General features: G+C 47.3%; 1 protein-coding gene across 1 annotated transcript in view; it reads right to left on the bottom strand.

Moving 5' to 3' along the window:
• Positions 1–22,337, bottom strand: part of wif1 (wnt inhibitory factor 1) — a 66,651-nt gene that overhangs the window by 18,904 nt on the left and 25,410 nt on the right. Inside the window, exons 5-6 of the mRNA XM_052514431.1 lie at positions 9,502–9,597; positions 5,679–5,774 (exon numbers count right to left, since the gene is read on the bottom strand). Of these exons, the coding sequence (XP_052370391.1) occupies positions 5,679–5,774; positions 9,502–9,597 (192 nt within the window). The remainder of the gene's footprint in view (positions 1–5,678; positions 5,775–9,501; positions 9,598–22,337) is intronic.

Raw genomic sequence — 22,337 nt, 5'->3', positions numbered from 1 at the left:
CATCTCTTTATTACAGACCTTTCCCCGTCTTTACAACCATTGAATCTATATGTTTTGACCATGACAGTTTACAATCCAAGGTAACACCATGTTACACCATGTGGCTAGCTAGCTAAAATTATCCCGTTCCTAAATTTGCCATGGATGGAGATAGGGATTTGGACTTGTGGTGTTACTTAATTCTCCATTCTGGCAATGATTATAACGGCAATTCTGATCCATGTCACACCCTGACCTTAGAGAGACTTTTTATGTCTCTATTTTGCTTTGGTCGGGGTGCGATTTGGGTGAGCATTCTATGTTCTGTTTTCTATGTTTTTGTATTTCTATGTTTTGGCCGGGTATGGTTCCCAATCAGGGACAGCTGCCTATCGTTGTCTCTGATTGGGAATCATACTAAGGCAGCCTTACCCCCCTGTTGTGATTGTGGGAAGTTGTCTTTGTTCGGGGCACTATAGCCCTTGTAAGCGGCACGGTCGTGTTTGCTATTTCTTGTTTTGTTGGTGACATTTTACAAAAAAAAAAAAAAAGAAAATGTACGCCCACCACGCTGCACCGCGGCTGTTCCTTGAACAACGGCCGTGGACAAGCCAACCGTAAATTCATACTTTGTGCCCCTGGCCTGAGAGGGTGAAAGTTCAACGTGTAGCCAGATGTAGCTGGCTAATGTTAACTAGCTGGCCTGGCGCATCGTTGCCCATGAAAGGAAATTAGGCGAGCGAGCATTTTATCCAGATAGCCAGGGACAACAACAACTAAAAGCGTGTCCTGTGTGACAAGAGTCATAGACCGTTTAGGCAACATGAAAGAGGAGGATGGCATTGCCGGCGTGTCTCTACAAGTACGGTGAGTCAACATGTTTTTTACTACTTGCAAGCACACACACACACACACACACACACACACACACACACACACACACACACACACACACACACACACACACACACACACACACACACATACAGAGAAATCAGTAGCATGGACAACCACGTCATATTTAGCTTACATTGATTAGACTAAATAGTTTTCTGGTATCTTTTAGTTGTCTCTGTATTAGACTAAGCAGAGGTGGTTAGATGATGTTGTAATGTTGACGTTGAAATGACTCTGGAATAGCGGAGGCAGCGTCTGTCTTTACGATAACATGCGGTAAAACTCTCCATGGTTCTAAATCAATAGTTTAGTAGTCTGAAAAAATGTTCCCGGAAACATCAACGTGCTTGAGCGTGTAACTGTTTGTTACATGTGTTTTGTGGACTTCATCGGACAGATGTCGCTCTCCTGTTTTGTGATGAAACAAAAGGTGTGATTGAATTTATTCTGCCACTGTGTCTTCTTATTGTCTCGGCCTCTAAGCTTTACCGGAATATGGCTCTGAATATATACAGCAACACCTCCGCCATAGGCATTCCTGTCTCTTCTGTAGGCCATACATCAGTGGTTCTTAACCTCTTAACCTCAGGGGTTCGGCGGAGGTCAAGACACACAACCGGATTACAGGCACTGATTACAGGCACTGGTTACAGTGAGCAGCTTCCTCTTGAGCGGAAAGCTTGATGAAAACCAATCTATATTCGGGACACCCAGAAAATAGACCTATCTGTTAACAGCACACACATTACCAAGCATTGCACACATATTATCCAGATAATGAATGTCAGCACATGTTGGCCTATATAGCAACACCCTAAAATAGGAGGCTTTAGATGAGGTAGTGAAACTGCAACCACAACACTTTTAACAGCATTAGACATGAGATCATCTCTAAGCTTTACAGGGATATGGCTCTGAATATATACAGCAACACCTCCGCCATAGGCATTCCTGTCTCTTCTGTAGATATCCCTGTATTGCTACTGCTGTATTATCAAAGGCATTATCTAAGTGAGTCTCAGAGATGGCCAGTATATGAATGTTATCAGATGCAGTTTTTTCTCTCCAGTTATTGATCTCATAAACCTTATTTCTACGGTTATAGTACATATGATTAATAACATAATAATAATAATAATAACAGCTCTCTCGCTCCTTCCAGTCTTTTGATTAATAACATAATAATAACAGCTCTCTCACTCCTCCCAGTCTTATGATTAATAACACATATTTTTAGACCTTTCCAGCTTGACAAGAACATTGTCTGGCTAATAGAGTCAGTCAACAGGGCACTTGTGAGTGTCAATTGGTGTATGTGATGTGGGGCTGAAGCTACTGACCCAGAAGCTAGGCTCTCTCACTCCTCCCAGTCTTTTTGGGAAGGAGGGTGGACAATGAACCTGTTGTAGTGGATGTAAACAATGTCCCCACGCTCTCTGACAGCTTTCACGGCTGGGACAAGTTATTTTCCGCCTCTTGTGTACAGATTACGAGAGGTCTTCGTTAAGGAAGATGTTTTGTTAGTCTCAAGTTCTTGGCTCTGTCCAGAACAGCCATCTTGTCCTTAAACCTCAGGAACTTGACCACATATCGGCCTGTGTCTGTCACCTGGGCTGGTGACAGGTTTTTCCAGACCTCAATCTTCCCATGATCCATCTGCAGCTCTTAAAGTGATAATTTGTCTTCCTTTCTCCTCAGACTTGTCCCAGTGATGTGAATGTAACAGTTTAGCTTTCATCCGTCCCCTCGCCCCTACCTGGGCTCGAACCAGGGACCCTCTGCACACATCGACAACAGTCATCCACAAAGCATCGTTACCCATCGCACCACAAAATCCACGGCCCTTGCAGTGCAAGGGGAACCACTACTTCAAGGTCTCAGAGCAAGTGACGTCATCCGATTGAAACGCTATTAACGCGCACCACCGCTAACTAGCTAGCCATTTCACATCGGTTACATGAAGACTCTGGTATGCAATCCACAACGATGTTATTTCACCTGGATTGTCCCTCTAGATATTTTCCCTCTAGATATTTTCCATCTAGATATTCCCCAGCCATCTGTAATAATGAGAAAAGCTGATGAGAGCTGATATTATCTCACATGAACTTACAGTTTGTTGTCATCTTGCTGCAAGTCTCTTTCAGGACATCCAGTTCTCCCTGAGAGAACTGCAAACTGTTCTTAATGTCCTGGACCTCTCTGGTCAGATCACCTTAATGTCCTGGACCTCTCTGGTCAGATCACCTTAATGTCCTGGACCTCTCTGGTCAGATCATCTTAATGTCCTGGACCTCTCTGGTCAGATCATCTTAATGTCCTGGACCTCTCTGGTCAGATCACCTTAATGTCCTGGACTCTCTGGTCAGATCATCTTAATGTCCTGGACCTCTCTGGTCAGATCATCTTAATGTCCTGGACCTCTCTGGTCAGATCATCTTAATGTCCTGGACCTCTCTGGTCAGATCATCTTAATGTCCTGGACCTCTCTGGTCAGATCATCTTAATGTCCTGGACCTCTCTGGTCAGATCATCTTAATGTCCTGGACCTCTCTGGTCAGATCACCTTAATGTCCTGGACCTCTCTGGTCAGATCATCTTAATGTCCTGGACCTCTCTGGTCAGATCATCTTAATGTCCTGGACCTCTCTGGTCAGATCACCTTAATGTCCTGGACCTCTCTGGTCAGATCACCTTAATGTCCTGGACCTCTCTGGTCAGATCACCTTAATGTCCTGGACCTCTCTGGTCAGATCACCTTAATGTCCTGGACCTCTCTGGTCAGATCACCTTAATGTCCTGGAGATCATCTTAATGTCCTGGACTGGTCAGATCATCTTAATGTCCTGGACCTCCTGGTCAGATCATCTTAATGTCCTGGACCTCTCTGGTCAGATCACCTTAATGTCCTGGACCTCTCTGGTCAGATCACCTTAATGTCCTGGACCTCTCTGGTCAGATCATCTTAATGTCCTGGACCTCTCTGGTCAGATCACCTTAATGTCCTGGACCTCTCTGGTCAGATCACCTTAATGTCCTGGACCTCTCTGGTCAGATCACCTTAATGTCCTGGACCTCTCTGGTCAGATCATCTTAATGTCCTGGACCTGGTCAGATCATCTTAATGTCCTGGACCTCTCTGGTCAGAGATCACCTTAATGTCCTGGACCTCTCTGGTCAGATCATCTTAATGTCCTGGTCAGACCTGTCTGGACTGGTCAGATCACCTTAATGTCCTGGACCTCTCTGGTCAGATCATCTTAATGTCCTGGACCTCTCTGGTCAGATCACCTTAATGTCCTGGACCTCTCTGGTCAGATCATCTTAATGTCCTGGACCTCTCTGGTCAGATCATCTTAATGTCCTGGACCTCCCTGGTCAGATCATCTTAATGTCCTGGACCTCCTGGTCAGATCATCTTAATGTCCTGGACCTCCCTGGTCAGATCATCTTAATGTCCTGGACCTCTCTGGTCAGATCATCTTAATGTCCTGGACCTCTCTGGTCAGATCATCTTAATGTCCTGGACCTCTCTGGTCAGATCATCTTAATGTCCTGGACCTCTCTGGTCAGATCACCTTAATGTCCTGGACTCTCTGGTCAGATCATCTTAATGTCCTGGACCTCTCTGGTCAGATCATCTTAATGTCCTGGACCTCTCTGGTCAGATCATCTTAATGTCCTGGACCTCTCTGGTCAGATCATCTTAATGTCCTGGACCTCTCTGGTCAGATCATCTTAATGTCCTGGACCTCTCTGGTCAGATCATCTTAATGTCCTGGACCTCTCTGGTCAGATCATCTTAATGTCCTGGACCTCTCTGGTCAGATCATCTTAATGTCCTGGACCTCTCTGGTCAGATCACCTTAATGTCCTGGACCTCTCTGGTCAGATCACCTTAATGTCCTGGACCTCTCTGGTCAGATCACCTTAATGTCCTGGACCTCTCTGGTCAGATCACCTTAATGTCCTGGACCTCTCTGGTCAGATCACCTTAATGTCCTGGACCTCTCTGGTCAGATCACCTTAATGTCCTGGACCTCTCTGGTCAGATCATCTTAATTTTTATTTAATTGAATACATTTTAATTTGACAACTTTTATTGTATTTGGACTAAGTTATTGGAAGCTATGTTCATGTTGTTGTAACATCTGCTTGAAGACATATTTTCAGTCGTTTAAAAGATTCTTCACCTGTGAAAGAGAGACACTACTGTCTGGAGTACTACAGTGGTACCCCCACCGGCTTTGGTTTTGGATGCCATGGTAGCAACGTAGGCTACTGTTGGTACTCCACGCAGTTCCAGACAGGACAGGTCGCAAGGCAGATGGAAACAGCAACAAACAGCAGGGATTTAGACAGCCACAAGCCTGGGACAATACGCCGGCCCTAGCCTCAAGCCTGGGACAATACGCCGGCCCCAGCCACAAGCCTGGGACAATACACCGGCCCCAGCCACAAGGGCTAACCACGTCGCGGGCTGTGTTCAAGCTTTCAGGAAACCTTGCTAGCTTGAAAGCTAGTTAGCAGCTAAGCTAGCTGCTACTCCAAGCAGCTCTATAGACTTTTGGAGGATCCCTGGACAGATAGTAGTGGTCCCAGCAACTGATGCTAGCCACGTCACGGGATCCCCTTCTCAAAAGGTAGCTAGTAACCAACCTTCATCAATAGAACCCCTTTTCAGAGACTTTGAAAACAACAGACCGAGCTCGGTCGGAGTTCGTTGGTCCCCAGTGGTAAATGAGGTGTGTTTGTCTGGAGTTATGAAATGTGTACTGTGTCCGTGTTTCAGGTGAGTGTACCTTTGTCACAGCTGTCTCCATAGTAACCAGGTGGGCAGATGCACACCCCCGGACTCATACACAGTCCACCATTCAGACACCTGGGAGAGCAGAGGGCTGGGGGGGAGAGCGGAGGAGGACAGGAGAGGAGAAAAATCTACGTCAGGAACCTCAAGTATTTAATTCACCTTCAGCTGATGGTAACCCTTCACCCCCCCAACACTACATTCATTTAATTCACCTTCAACTGATGGTAACCCTTCACCCTTCCAACACTACATTCATTTAATTCACCTTCAGCTGATGGTAACCCTTCACCCCCCCAACACTACATTCATTTAATTCACCTTCAACTGATGGTAACCCTTCACCCCCCAACACTACATTCATTTAATTCACCTTCAACTGATGGTAACCCTTCACCCTCCAACACTACATTCATTTAATTCACCTTCAACGGATGGTAACCCTTCACCCCCCAACACTACATTCATTTAATTCACCTTCAGCTGATGGTAACCCTTCACCCCCCCAACACTACATTCATTTAATTCACCTTCAACTGATGGTAACCCTTCACCCCCCCAACACTACATTCATTTAATTCACCTTCAACTGATGGTAACCCTTCACCCCCAACACTACATTCATTTAATTCACCTTCAACTGATGGTAACCCTTCACCCCCCCAACACTACATTCATTTAATTCACCTTCAACTGATGGTAACCCTTCACCCCCCCAACACTACATTCATTTAATTCACCTTCAGCTGATGGTAACCCTTCACCCCCCCAACACTACATTCATTTAATTCACCTTCAGCTGATGGTAACCCTTCACCCCTCCAACACTACATTCATTTAATTCACCTTCAGCTGATTGTAACCCTTCACCCTTCCAACACTACATTCATTGCGATAATGTTTCACTTAGCGCTGCCTAAAGAGCCTTAGTACTGTTGAGTCTTTGCCAAGAGTGAATATCGTAAACACAATGTCTCAAGACCCGTCGACACCCCCTAAAATAAAACTCAGCCGTTCTCACAGAACACTTCTCTTTAAAAATCCATAGTCTACTCTTAGATGCCTCAAAGCCTCGACACGGTCCACATAACGGATGGTCCTCTACGTAGTTCTACGGGCTTTTTTTGCGGGCTTCATTTTTTGGGGGCGACAAAAGGAGCTCCGTAGCCCTGTTGGAGTAGACGGTGAAATCCCCGTGGAGAGTCCTTACTGTTCATATGATACAAAGACAACAACAAACAACAACATTGTTCTCCCCTCAGTCAGTCTGTAGCTGGACAGAGTCTCTCTCTAACCTCTTTTAGAGCCTTAAATAGAAACAACAACATTGTTCTCCCCTCAGTCAGTCTGTAGCTGGACAGAGTCTCTCTCTAACCTCTTTTAGAGCCTTAAATAGAAACAACAACATTGTTCTCCCCTCAGTCAGTCTGTAGCTGGACAGAGTCTCTCTCTAACCTCTTTTAGAGCCTTAAATAGAAACAACAACATTGTTCTCCCTCAGTCAGTCTGTAGCTGGACAGAGTCTCTCTCTAACCTCTTTTAGAGCCTTAAATAGATGGAACAACAACATTGTTCTCCCTCAGTCAGTCTGTAGCTGGACAGAGTCTCCCTCTAACCTCTTTTAGAGCCTTAAATAGATGGAACACGTGGTCGTCGCCGCCCAACCTGCCTGCCTGTCTGTCTGCCTGTCTGCCTGCCTGTCTGCCTGCCTGTCTGTCTGCCTGCCTGCCAACCTGCCTGCCTGCCTGCCAACCTGACTGCCTGCCTGCCAACCTGCCTGCCTGCCAACCTGCCTGCCTGCCTGCCTGCCTGCCTGCCTGCCTGCCTGCCTGCCTGCCTGCCTGCCTGCCTGCCTGCCTGCCTGCCTGCCTGCCTGCCTGCCTTGCCTGCCTGCCTGCCTGCCTGCCAACCTGCCTGACAGCCTGCCTGCCTGCCAACCTGCCTGCCTGCCAACCTGCCTGCCTGCCTGCCAACCTGCCTGCCTGCCTGCCAACCTGCCTGCCTGCTTTCCTGCCTGCCTGCCTGCCTGCCTGCCTACCTGCTTGCCTGCCTGCCTGCCAACCTGCCTGCCTGCTTTCCTGCCTGCCTGCCTGCCTGCCCTGCCTGCCTGCTGCCTGCCCGCCTGCCTGCCAACCTGCCTGCCTGCCTGCCTGCCTGCCTGCCTGCCAACCTGCCTGCCTGCCAACCTGCCTGCCCCTGCCTGCCCTGCCTGCCTGCCTGCCTGCCTGCCTGCCTGCCAACCTGCCTGCCTGCCTGCCTGCCAACCTGCCTGCCTGCCTGCCCTGCCTGCCTGCCTGCCTGCCAACCTGCCTGCCTGCCTGCCTGCCTGCCTGCCTGCCAACCTGCCTGCCTGCCTGCCAACCTGCCTGCCTGCCTGCCTGCCAACCTGCCTGCCTGCCTGCCTGCCTGCCTGCCTGCCTGCCTGCCTGCCAACCTGCCTGCCAGCCTGCCAACCTGCCTACCTGCCAACCTGCCTGCCTGCCTGCCTGCCAACCTGCCTGCCTGCCTGCCAACCTGCCTGCCTGCCAACCTGCCTGCCTGCCAACCTGCCTGCCTGCCAACCTGCCTGCCTGCCAACCTGCCTGCCTGCCAACCTGCCTGCCTGCCAACCTGCCTGCCTGCCTGCCTGCCAACCTGCCTGCCTGCCTGCCTGCCTGCCTGCCTGCCTGCCTGCCTGCCTGCCTGCCTGCCTGCCTGCCTGCCTGCCTGCCTGCCTGCCTGCCTGCCTGCCTGCCAACCTGCCTGCCAACCTGCCTGCCTGCCTGCCTGCCTGCCTGCCTGCCTGCCTGCCAACCTGCCTGCCTGCCAGCCTGCCTGCCTGCCAACCTGCCTGCCTGCCTGCCTGCCTGCCTGCCTGCCTGCCTGCCTGCCTGCCTGCCAACCTGCCTGCCTGCCTGCCTGCCAACCTGCCTGTCTGCCTGCCAGCCTCTGCTGCCTGCCAACCTGCCTGCCAACCTGCCAACCTGCCTGCCTGCCCTGCCAACCTGCCAACCTGTCTGCCTGCCTGCCAACCTGCCAACCTGTCTGCCTGCCCTGCCTGCCAACCTGCCTGCCAACCTGCCTGCCTGCTTGCCTGCCAACCTGCCAACCTGCCTGCCAACCTGCCAACCTGCCTGCCTGCCTGCCTGCCTGCCTGCCTGCCTGTCTGCCTGCCTGCCTGTCTGCCTGTCTGCCTGTCTGCCTGCCTGCCTGTCTGCCTGTCTGCCTGCCTACTGACATGATTGTTTTTTCTGTCATGGAAAAACATTTCAAATAAATTTGCTCTCCATTTAACTAGTCTGGATGGAGCCTGTTGAACCAGTGCTTTGTAATTTCCATGCTGTTTTTAAGTTGTGGTGCCTTGAGGCAACGTTAAGCCGCAGCAAGCATAACCTTTTACAGATTCATTAATACATTTAAATGCAACGTGGTGGTTATGTTGTTGTCTGAAAATGATAGGCCTGCCTGAGCAGGACTGGTGTCTCATAACTGTGAAACAACACACAACCTCTTCTCTTTCTCTAGCCTTTCATTTCATAAGGTTTTATTTTGGTTTGTTTTGTTGTGGAGACATTCCAGGAAATAAAAGAAGATATTCCACCCAGCATTGTTGATGTGGGCCAAGGAAAAGGGAAAAAAACCCCACAAGAAAATTATTTTAATTTAATTCTATAGAATGAGCAACTCAAGCTATTGTGTTGACTGTGTACTGTATATCATTATGGTAGTGATGGAAGATAGATGGAATGGCTTGTGTGCTGTGTACTTACTGTATATCATTATGGTAGTGATGGAAGATAGATGGAATGGCTTGGATGTACAGACCAGACTAAACGTACCTTTCTCACAGTGCGGCCCGTAGAAACCATCCTGACACTCACACACCTGTCTCTCGTTGCAGAACCCACCGTTACGACAACCACCTGGACATTTAGCTGTGGAGACAGAGAGAGAGAGACGGGAGTGAGAGAGAGAGAGAAAGGGGGAAGAGAGAGAGACAGAGAGGGGGGGGAGAGACAGGGAGAGAGAGAGAGGCAGGGAGGAGAGAGAGAGAGAGAGAGAGAGAGAGAGAGAGAGAGAGAGAGAGAGAGAGAGAGAGAGAGAGAGAGAGAGAGAGACAGAGAGAGAGAGAGAGAGAGAGAGAGGGGAAGAGAGAGAGAGAGAGAGAGAGAGAGAAGAGAGAGAGAGAGAGAGAGAGAGAGAGGCAGGGAGAGAGAGAGAGAGAGAGAGAGAGAGAGAGGAGAGAGAGAGAGAGAGAGAGGGGGAAGAGAGAGAGAGAGAGAGAGAGAGAGAGAGAGAGAGAGAGAGAGAGAGAGAGAGGGGGAGAGAGAGAGAGAGAGAGAGAGAGAGGGGAAGAGAGAGAGAGAGAGAGAGAGAGAGAGAGAGAGAGAGAGAGGGGGAAGAGAGAGAGAGAGAGAGAGAGAGAGAGAGAGAGAGAGAGAGAGAGAGAGAGGGAGATGGAAGAGAGACAATAAAGAGACAGAACACGTGAGAAGAGAAAAATAACAAAGTTGAGATGAATGAATGGAGTGAAGTCCTCCCTCCCTTCTTTCCTTTCTTCCTCCCTCCCTTCATTCCTTCCTTCCTTCCGTTCTTCCGTCCTCGCCCTTCCTCCTCTCTCTGACACTCTCCATAGCCTGCCATCTCAGAAGACCACTTCAAGGGAACCACATTCCACTACAGTGCAGTGAGATGCCATGGACTTCTATCCCAAATGGCACCCTATTCATTCATCCAAATGGCACCCTATTCACACATCCAAATGGCACCCTATTCATCCAAATGGCACCCTATTCATCCAAATGGCACCCTATTCATCCAAATGGCACCCTATTCATCCATCCAAATGGCACCCTATTCATCCAAATGGCACCCTATTCATCCAAATGGCACCCTATTCATCCAAATGGCACCCTATTCATCCAAATGGCACCCTATTCACACATCCAAATGGCACCCTATTCATCCAAATGGCACCCTATTCATTAATCCAAATGGCACCCTATTCATCCAAATGGCACCCTATTCACACATCCAAATGGCACCCTATTCATTAATCCAAATGGCACCCTATTCATCCAAATGGCACCCTACTCACACATCCAAATGGCACCCTATTCATACATCCAAATGGCACCCTATTCATTAATCCAAATGGCACCCTATTCATACATCCAAATGGCACCCTATTCATTAATCCAAATGGCACCCTATTCATTCATCCAAATGGCACCCTATTCATTCATCCAAATGGCACCCTATTCATACATCCAAATGGCACCCTATTCATCCATCCAAATGGCACCCTATTCATTAATCCAAATGGCACCCTATTCATTCATCCAAATGGCACCCTATTCATTAATCCAAATGGCACCCTATTCATTAATCCAAATGGCACCCTATTCATACATCCAAATGGCACCCTATTCATCCATCCAAATGGCACCCTATTCATACATCCAAATGGCACCCTATTCATACATCCAAATGGCACCCTATTCATACATCCAAATGGCACCCTATTCATACATCCAAATGGCACCCTATTCACACATCCAAATGGCACCCTATTCATACATCCAAATGGCACCCTATTCATTAATCCAAATGGCACCCTATTCATCCATCCAAATGGCACCCTATTCATCCATCCAAATGGCACCCTATTCATCCATCCAAATGGCACCCTATTCATACATCCAAATGGCACCCTATTCATACATCCAAATGGCACCCTATTCATCCAAATGGCACCCTATTCATCCATCCAAATGGCACCCTATTCATTCATCCAAATGGCACCCTTATGGGCTCCAGTCAAACGTTTAGAGTTCCACAACAGGGCCTGGTGCGAAGCCGACTGAATACCAGCGCTCTACAACAGGGCCTGGTTCAAAGCAGACTGAAAACCAGCGCTCTACAACAGGGCCTGGTTCAAAGCAGACTGAATACCAGCGCTCTACAACAGGGCCTGGTTCAAAGCAGACTGAAAACCAGCGCTCTACAACAGGGCCTGGTTCAAAGCAGACTGAAAACCAGCGCTCTACAACAGGGCCTGGTTCAAAGCAGACTGAATACCATCTCCCTACAACAGGGCCTGGTTCAAAGCAGACTGAAAACCAGAGCTCTACAACAGGGCCTGGTTCAAAGCAGACTGAAAACCAGAGCTCTACAACAGGGCCTGGTTTAAAGCAGACTGAAAACCAGAGCTCTACAACAGGGCCTGGTTTAAAGCAGACTGAAAACCAGAGCTCTACAACAGGGCCTGGTTCAAAGCAGACTGAAAACCAGAGCTCTACAACAGGGCCTGGTTCAAAGCAGACTGAATACCAGCGCTCTACAACAGGGCCTGGTTTAAAGCAGACTGAAAACCAGCGCTCTACAACAGGGCCTGGTTCAAAGCAGACTGAAAACCAGCGCTCTACAACAGGGCCTGGTTCAAAGCAGACTGAAAACCAGAGCTCTACAACAGGGCCTGGTTCAAAGCAGACTGAAAACCAGCGCTCTACAACAGGGCCTGGTTTAAAGCAGACTGAAAACCATCTCCCTACAACAGGGCCTGGTTTAAAGCAGACTGAAAACCAGAGCTCTACAACAGGGCCTGGTTCAAAGCAGACTGAAAACCAGAGCTCTACAACAGGGCCTGGTTCAAAGCAGACTGAATACCATCTCCCTACAACAGGGCCTGGTTCAAAGCAGACTGAAAACCATCTCCCTACAACAGGGCCTGGTTCAAAGCAGACTGAAAACCATCTCCCTACAACAGGGCCTGGTTTAAAGCAGACTGAAAACCAGCGCCCTACAACAGGGCCTGGTTTAAAGCAGACTGAAAACCATCTCCCTACAACAGGGCCTGGTTCAAAGCAGACTGAAAACCATCTCCCTACAACAGGGCCTGGTTTAAAGCAGACTGAAAACCAGAGCTCTACAACAGGGCCTGGTTTAAAGCAGACTGAAAACCAGAGCTCTACAACAGGGCCTGGTTTAAAGCAGACTGAAAACCAGAGCTCTACAACAGGGCCTGGTTCAAAGCAGACTGAAAACCATCTCTCTACAACTCAACATGAAGGAGAAGCCTTTGAGGTGGTAATGGTGGTCAACAGAGATGTCAAACTATCCTTCTTAGTCCCGGAGATCCATCAGCGTGTGAGGAACCCTTGTTTCTGTCCAAAACGGCACCCCTATTCCCTACATAGTGCACTACTTCTGACCAGAACCCTATATAGGGAATAGGGACAGTACCGTAACACTGGCACCAGACAACATGTGGCCAGAGTCACAATAAGAAAACAATCTATGTGGATCAAAAAGCTCCCTATTCCAATTTAGTGCACTACTTTTGACCAGGTCCTATAATAGGACTCTGATTAAAAGTAGTGCACTATCTAGGGAATAGGGTACCATTTGGGATGTAACCAAGTCCCGCCGCGACTCACTGAGACAACAGTTACAGAACAAAACTGGCACGACTTCTCACACTTGTCCTTTTCTTTGACAAACACAAGTGGGTGTCCGGGGAATTTGTGTTTGGTAAGACTTCGACGAAAGCTGGCACCAATATCGATTCTTGTTTTACGTTTAAGGAACACGGATGAAAAAAGTCTAAAGTAGTGCTTGTCTCATTCACTTTATACGACGAGACCCATCTGGAGAAAAATAAAGAGACGGAGGGACGAGTCTGGTTTCAGTTAACTCAGGATTCACTCCATCACTCTATCCAACACAAGGGACAGAGGGAGGGACAAGTCTGGTTTCAGTTAACTCAGGATTCACTCTATCACTCTATCCAACACAAGGGACAGAGGGAGGGACGAGTCTGGTTTCAGTTAACTCAGGATTCACTCCATCCATCAACTCTGGTTTCAGTTAACCAGGATTCACTCCATCACTCTACAACACAAGGGACAGAGGGAGGGACGAGTCTGGTTTCAGTTAACTCAGGATTCACTCCATCACTCTATCCAACACAACAGGGGACAGAGGATTCACTCCATCACTCTATCAACACAAGGGACAGGGAGGGGCGAGTCTGGTTTCAGTTAACTCAGGATTCACTCCATCACTCTATCCAACACAAGGGACAGAGGGAGGGACGAGTCTGGTTTCAGTTAACTCAGGATTCACTCCATCACTCTATCAACACAAGGGACAGAGGGAGGGATGAGTCTGGTTTCAGTTAACTCAGGATTCACTCCATCACTCTATCCAACACAAGGGACAGAGGGAGGGTTTCAGTTAACTCAGTCTGGGACAGAGGGAGGGACGAGTCTGGTTTCAGTTAACTGATTCACTCAGGATTCACTCCATCACTCTATCCAACACAAGGGACAGAGGGAGGGATGAGTCTGGTTTCAGTTAACTCAGGATTCACTCCATCACTCTATCCAACACAAGGGACAGAGGGAGGGAGTCTGAGTTAACTGGTTTCAGTTAACTCAGGATTCACTCCATCACTCTATCCAACACAAGGGACAGAGGGAGGGACGAGTCTGGTTTCAGTTAACTCAGGATTCACTCCATCACTCTATCAACACAAGGGACAGAGGGAGGGATGGTCTGGTTTCAGTTAACTCAGGATTCACTCCATCACTCTATCCAACACAAGGGACAGAGGGAGGGACGAGTCTGGTTTCAGTTAACTCAGGATTCACTCCATCACTCTATCCAACACAAGGGACAGAGGGAGGGACGAGTCTGGTTTCAGTTAACTCAGGATTCACTCCATCACTCTATCCAACACAAGGGACAGAGGGAGGGACGAGTCTGGTTTCAGTTAACTCAGGATTCACTCCATCCAACACAAGGGACAGAGGGAGGGATGAGTCTGGTTTCTCTATCCAACACAAGGGACAGAGGGAGGGATGAGTCTGGTTTCAGTTAACTCAGGATTCACTCCATCACTCTATCCAACACAAGGGACAGAGGGAGGGACGAGTCTGGTTTCAGTTAACTCAGGATTCACTCCATCACTCTATCCAACACAAGGGACAGAGGGAGGGATGAGTCTGGTTTCAGTTAACTCAGGATTCACTCCATCACTCTATCCAACACAAGGGACAGAGGGAGGGACGAGTCTGGTTTCAGTTAACTCAGGATTCACTCCATCACTCTATCCAACACAAGGGACAGAGGGAGGGATGAGTCTGGTTTCAGTTAACTCAGGATTCACTCCATCACTCTATCCAACACAAGGGACAGAGGGAGGGATGAGTCTGGTTTCAGTTAACTCAGGATTCACTCCATCACTCTATCCAACACAAGGGACAGAGGGAGGGATGAGTCTGGTTTCAGTTAACTCAGGATTCACTCCATCACTCTATCCAACACAAGGGACAGAGGGAGGGATGAGTCTGGTTTCAGTTAACTCAGGATTCACTCCATCACTCTATCCAACACAAGGGACAGAGGGAGGGATGAGTCTGGTTTCAGTTAACTCAGGATTCACTCCATCACTCTATCCAACACAAGGGACAGAGGGAGGGATGAGTCTGGTTTCAGTTAACTCAGGATTCACTCCATCACTCTATCCAACACAAGGGACAGAGGGAGGGACGAGTCTGGTTTCAGTTAACTCAGGATTCACTCCATCACTCTATCCAACACAAGGGACAGAGGGAGGGATGAGTCTGGTTTCAGTTAACTCAGGATTCACTCCATCACTCTATCCAACACAAGGGACAGAGGGAGGGATGAGTCTGGTTTCAGTTAACTCAGGATTCACTCCATCACTCTATCCAACACAAGGGACAGAGGGAGGGATGAGTCTGGTTTCAGTTAACTCAGGATTCACTCCATCACTCTATCCAACACAAGGGACAGAGGGAGGGATGAGTCTGGTTTCAGTTAACTCAGGATTCACTCCATCACTCTATCCAACACAAGGGACAGAGGGAGGGACGAGTTTCTGGTTTCAGTTAACTCAGGATTCACTCCATCATCTCTATCCAACACAAGGGACAGAGGGAGGGATGAGTCTGGTTTCAGTTAACTCAGGATTCACTCCATCACTCTATCCAACACAAGGGACAGAGGGAGGGATGAGTCTGGTTTCAGTTAACTCAGGATTCACTCCATCACTCTATCCAACACAAGGGACAGAGGGAGGGATGAGTCTGGTTTCAGTTAACTCAGGATTCACTCCATCACTCTATCCAACACAAGGGACAGAGGGAGGGACGAGTCTGGTTTCAGTTAACTCAGGATTCACTCCATCACTCTATCCAACACAAGGGACAGAGGGAGGGACGAGTCTGGTTTCAGTTAACTCAGGATTCACTCCATCACTCTATCCAACACAAGGGACAGAGGGAGGGATGAGTCTGGTTTCAGTTAACTCAGGATTCACTCCATCACTCTATCCAACACAAGGGACAGAGGGAGGGATGAGTCTGGTTTCAGTTAACTCAGGATTCACTCCATCACTCTATCCAACACAAGGGACAGAGGGAGGGATGAGTCTGGTTTCAGTTAACTCAGGATTCACTCCATCACTCTATCCAACACAAGGGACAGAGGGAGGGATGAGTCTGGTTTCAGTTAACTCAGGATTCACTCCATCACTCTATCCAACACAAGGGACAGAGGGAGGGATGAGTCTGGTTTCAGTTAACTCAGGATTCACTCCATCACTCTATCCAACACAAGGGACAGAGGGAGGGATGAGTCTGGTTTCAGTTAACTCAGGATTCACTCCATCACTCTATCCAACACAAGGGACAGAGGGAGGGATGAGTCTGGTTTCAGTTAACTCAGGATTCACTCCATCACTCTATCCAACACAAGGGACAGAGGGAGGGATGAGTTTGGTTTCAGTTAACTCAGGATTCACTCCATCACTCTATCCAACACAAGGGACAGAGGGAGGGATGAGTCTGGTTTCAGTTAACTCAGGATTCACTCTATCCAACACCAGGAACAGAGGAAGGGACTCTATTCTATTTCCTATATAGGGCACTACTGTTGACCAGGGACCATAGGGCACTGCTGTTGACCAGGGACCATAGGGCACTACTGTTGACCAGGGACCATAGGGCACTACTGTTGACCAGGGACCAATAGGGCACTACTGTTGGCCAGGGACCATAGGGCACTGCTGTTGACCAGGGACCATAGGGCACTACTGTTGACCAGGGACCATAGGGCACTGCTGTTGACCAGGGACCATAGGGACAGAGGGACCAGGGACCAATAGGGCACTACTGTTGACCAGGGACCATAGGGCACTACTGTTGACCAGGGACCATAGGGCACTACTGTTGACCAGGGACCATAGGGCACTGCTGTTGACCAGGGACCATAGGGCACTACTGTTGACCAGGGACCAATAGGGCACTGCTGTTGACCAGGGACCATAGGGCACTACTGTTGACCAGGGACCATAGGGCACTACTGTTGACCAGGGACCATAGGGCACTGCTGTTGACCAGGGACCATAGGGCACTACTGTTGACCAGGGACTATAGGGCACTACTGTTGACCAGGGACCATAGGGCACTGCTGTTGACCAGGGACCATAGGGCACTACTGTTGACCAGGGACCATAGGGCACTACTGTTGACCAGGGACCAATAGGGCACTACTGTTGACCAGGGACCAATAGGGCACTGCTGTTGACCAGGGACTATAGGGCACTGCTGTTGACCAGGGACCATAGGGCACTGCTGTTGACCAGGGACCAATAGGGCACTACTGTTGACCAGGGACCATAGGGCACTACTGTTGACCAGGGACTATAGGGCACTGCTGTTGACCAGGGACTATAGGGCACTACTGTTGACCAGGGACTATAGGGCGCTGCTGTTGACCAGGGACTATAGGGCACTACTGTTGACCAGGGACTATAGGGCACTGCTGTTGACCAGGGACTATAGGGCACTACTGTTGACCAGGGACTATAGGGCACTGCTGTTGACCAGGGACCATAGGGCACTACTGTTGACCAGGGACCATAGGGCACTGCTGTTGACCAGGGACCATAGGGCACTACTGTTGACCAGGGACCAATAGGGCACTGCTGTTGACCAGGGACTATAGGGCACTACTGTTGACCAGGGACCATAGGGCACTACTGTTGACCAGGGACCAATAGGGCACTGCTGTTGACCAGGGACCATAGGGCACTACTGTTGACCAGGGACCATAGGGCACTGCTGTTGACCAGGGACCATAGGGCACTACTGTTGACCTGGGACCAATAGGGCACTACTGTTGACCAGGGACTATAGGGCACTACTGTTGACCAGGGACCATAGGGCACTGCTGTTGACCATATACAGTAGGGAGGCTATATACAGTAGAGAGGCTTTATACAGTAGAGAGGTTATATACAGTAGAGGTTATATACAGTAGAGGTTATATACAGTAGAGGTTATATACAGTAGAGATTATATACAGTAGAGGTTATATACAGTAGAGAGGCTCTATACAGTAGAGGGGCTATATACAGTAGAGAGGCTATATACAGTAGAGAGGCTATATACAGTAGAGAGGCTATATACAGTAGAGATATACAGTACAGGTTATATACAGTAGAGAGGCTATATATACAGTAGAGAGGCTATATACAGTAGAGAGGCTATATACAGTAGAGAGGTTATATACAGTAGAGGGCTATATACAGTAGAGGCTATATACAGTAGAGAGGCTATATACAGTAGAGGCTATATACAGTAGAGAGGCTATATACAGAGAGGTATATAGAGAGGCTATATACAGTAGAGAGGCTATATACAGTAGAGAGGCTTTATACAGTAGAGAGGCTATATACAGTAGAGACTTATATAGAGAGAGGCTAGAGAGCTATATACAGTAGAGAGGCTATATATACTATATACAGTAGAGAGGCTATATACAGTAGAGAGGCTATAGGTAGAGAGGCTATACAGTAGAGGCTATATACAGTAGAGAGGCTATATACAGTAGAGAGGCTATATACAGTAGAGAGGCTATACAGTACTAGTAGAGAGGCTATATACAGTAGAGAGGCTTATAGAGAGGCAGTAGAGTATATACAGAGAGGCTATATACAGTAGAGAGGCTATATACAGTAGAGGGCTATATACAGTAGAGAGGCTATATACAGTAGAGAGGCTATATACAGTAGAGAGAGGCTATATACAGTAGAGAGGCTATATACATATACAGTAGAGAGGCTATATACAGTAGAGAGGAGAGCTATATACATATACAGTAGAGAGGCTATATACAGTAGAGAGGCTATATACAGTAGAGAGGCTATATACAGTAGAGAGTATACAGTAGTAGAGGCTATATACAGTAGAGAGGCTATATACAGTAGAGAGGCTATATACAGTAGAGAGGCTATATACAGTAGAGAGGCTATATACAGTAGAGAGGCTAGTAGAGAGGCTATATAGAGAGGCTATATACAGTAGAGAGGCTTTATACAGTAGAGAGGCTATATACAGTAGAGAGGCTATATACAGTAGAGAGGCTATATACAGTAGAGAGGCTATATACAGTAGAGAGGCTATATACAGTAGAGAGGCTATACAGTAGAGAGGCTATATACAGTACAGAGGCTATATACAGTAGAGAGGCTATATACAGTAGAGAGGCTATATACAGTAGAGAGGCTTTATACAGTAGAGAGGCTATATACAGTAGAGAGGCTATATACAGTAGAGAGGCTATATACAGTAGAGAGGCTCTATACAGTAGAGAGGCTATATACAGTAGAGGTTATATACAGTAGAGGGCTAGGAGAGGCTATATACAGTAGAGAGGCTATATACAGTAGAGAGGCTATATACAGTAGAGAGCTATATACAGTAGAGAGGCTATATACAGTAGAGGGCTTATACAGTAGAGAGGCTATATACAGTAGAGAGGCTATATACAGTAGAGAGGCTATATACAGTAGAGAGGCTTATACAGTAGAGAGGCTATATACAGTAGAGAGGCTATATACAGTAGAGAGGCTATATACAGTAGAGAGGCTATATACAGTAGAGAGGCTATATATACAGTAGAGAGAGGCTATATACAGTAGAGAGGCTTTATACAGTAGAGGGCTATATACAGTAGAGAGGCTATATACAGTAGAGAGGTTATATACAGTAGAGGCTATATACAGTAGAGAGGCTATATACAGTAGAGAGGCTATATACAGTAGAGAGGCTATATACAGTAGAGAGGCTATATACAGTAGAGAGGCTATATACAGTAGAGAGGCTTTATACAGTAGAGAGGCTATATACAGTAGAGAGGCTATATACAGTAGAGAGGCTATATACAGTAGAGAGGCTTTATACAGTAGAGAGGCTATATACAGTAGAGAGGCTTTATACAGTAGAGAGGCTATATACAGTAGAGAGGCTATATACAGTAGAGAGGCTTTATACAGTAGAGAGGCTATATACAGTAGAGAGGCTTATATACTAGTAGAGAGGCTTTATACAGTAGAGGCTATATACAGTAGAGAGGCTATATACAGTAGAGAGGCTATATACAGTAGAGAGGCTATATACAGTAGAGGCTATATACAGTAGAGGGCTATATACAGTAGAGAGGCTATATACAGTAGAGAGGCTATATACAGTAGAGAGGCTTTATACAGTAGAGAGGCTATATACAGTAGATACAGTAGAGGCTATATACAGTAGAGAGGCTATATAGAGAGGCAGTAGAGAGGCTATATACAGTAGAGAGGCTATATACAGTAGAGAGGCTTTATACAGTAGAGGCTATATACAGTAGAGAGGCTTATATACAGTAGAGAGGCTATATACAGTAGAGAGGCTATACAGTAGAGAGGCTATATACAGTAGAGAGGCTATATACAGTAGAGAGACTATATACAGTAGAGAGGCTATATACAGTAGAGAGGATATATACAGTAGAGAGGCTATATACAGTAGAGAGGCTATATACAGTAGAGGTTATATACAGTAGAGAGGCTATATACAGTAGAGAGGCTATATACAGTAGAGAGGCTATATAAAGTAGACAGGCTATATACAGTAGAGAGGCTTTATACAGTAGAGAGGCTATATACAGTAGAGAGGCTATAGCCACTAGGCTACCCTGCCGCCCCGGTCCCTATGTAGGGAATATGGAGCCATTTGGGACACAAGAAACTACGCCTTAGCTGTTATAAAACCTTTTGTACTAATTTTGATTTAAACAGCTAGATGTATATTTGTTCCTACTTTGACACCATATCCCACATTGGGAAATAGGACAGGACATGGAACATTAGCGCTGCTTCCTGTCACAGATAGGAAGTGCCCTAAGCTAGTATAAATCCCTGCTTCAGCCGGACCTGGAGCTGAGGTCCACACCTGGTCTTTGACAGGGCTTGTCTGGTGAAATGGAATCAAGACAACAGTAACTAAACTGCAAACCACAAACCCTGTCTATATAGAACCCCAACCCTGTCTATATAGAACCCCAACCCTGTCTATATAGAACCCCAACCCTGTATATATAGAACCCCAACCCTGTACCCCAACCCTGTCTATATAGAACCCCAACCCTGTATATATAGAACCCCAACCCTGTACCCCAACCCTGTCTATATAGAACCCCAACCCTGTCTATATAGAACCCCAACCCTGTCCCCAACCCTGTCTATAGAACCCCAACCCTGTCTATATAGAACCCCAACCCTGTCTATATAGAACCCCAACCCTGTCTATATAGAACCCCAACCCTGTCTATATAGAACCCCAACCCTGTCTATATAGAACCCCAACCCTGTCTATATAGAACCCCAACCCTGTCTATATAGCACCCCAACCCTGTCTATATAGAACCCCAACCCTGTCTATATAGCACCCCAACCCTGTCTATATAGAACCCCAACCCTGTATATATAGAACCCCAACCCTGTACCCCAACCCTGTCTATATAGAACCCCAACCCTGTATATATAGAACCCCAACCCTGTCTATATAGAACCCCAACCCTGTCTATATAGAACCCCAACCCTGTATATATAGTACCCCAACCCTGTCTATATAGTACCCCAACCCTGTCTATATAGTACCCCATCCCTGTACCCCAACCCTGTCTATATAGAACCCCAACCCTGTGCCCCAACCCTGCTGTGTGTGTGTTGAGGGGTACTGGTGTGTGTGGAGGGGTGCTGCTGTGTGCGTGTGTGGAGGGGTACTGGTGTGTGTGTGTGTGTGTGGAGGGGTACTGCTGTGTGTGTGGAGGGGTTGTTAGAGCTTTGGACATATTTGTATAAAAGACCGAACATATGGAGCTCCATGTATATTTGTGTAAATATATTAAATATTAATGTAAATTATTAAATATTAGGTACGTACCTTTATGATTTATATTTACCTGATTGAGATATATTCATTTGTTGTTAGTGTAACTTAGTTTTTGGCCCCCCCTCTTGCCTATTCATTGTATTGTGGTAAGTGTGTTAGGATAAAGGCAGGAAGTTGGGCCTTCGGGAGAGGGAGTCCTTGCAAGATGCGGGAGCGGTATAGTTTGTTTGACCATACAGACATACAGACATACAGACATGTCATAATATGTATTTTCCATATAAAGTAACCTATGCTTTAAGTTGATTGGAGAATCATTTATTTGTTAGATATAAGAAGAATAAACATTTTTGTTGCACCATATCCCTGGATGTCATGGAATGTTTGGCCGTTTGGAAACCTTGAGTGTGGACTGTGTGTGTTGGGCA

This window comes from Oncorhynchus keta, unplaced genomic scaffold, assembly GCF_023373465.1.
Source record: "Oncorhynchus keta strain PuntledgeMale-10-30-2019 unplaced genomic scaffold, Oket_V2 Un_scaffold_17573_pilon_pilon, whole genome shotgun sequence".
Lineage (NCBI taxonomy): Eukaryota > Metazoa > Chordata > Actinopteri > Salmoniformes > Salmonidae > Oncorhynchus > Oncorhynchus keta.
The sequence above is the reverse complement of the archived record's forward strand: the minus strand, read 5'-3'. Positions and strand labels throughout refer to the sequence as shown.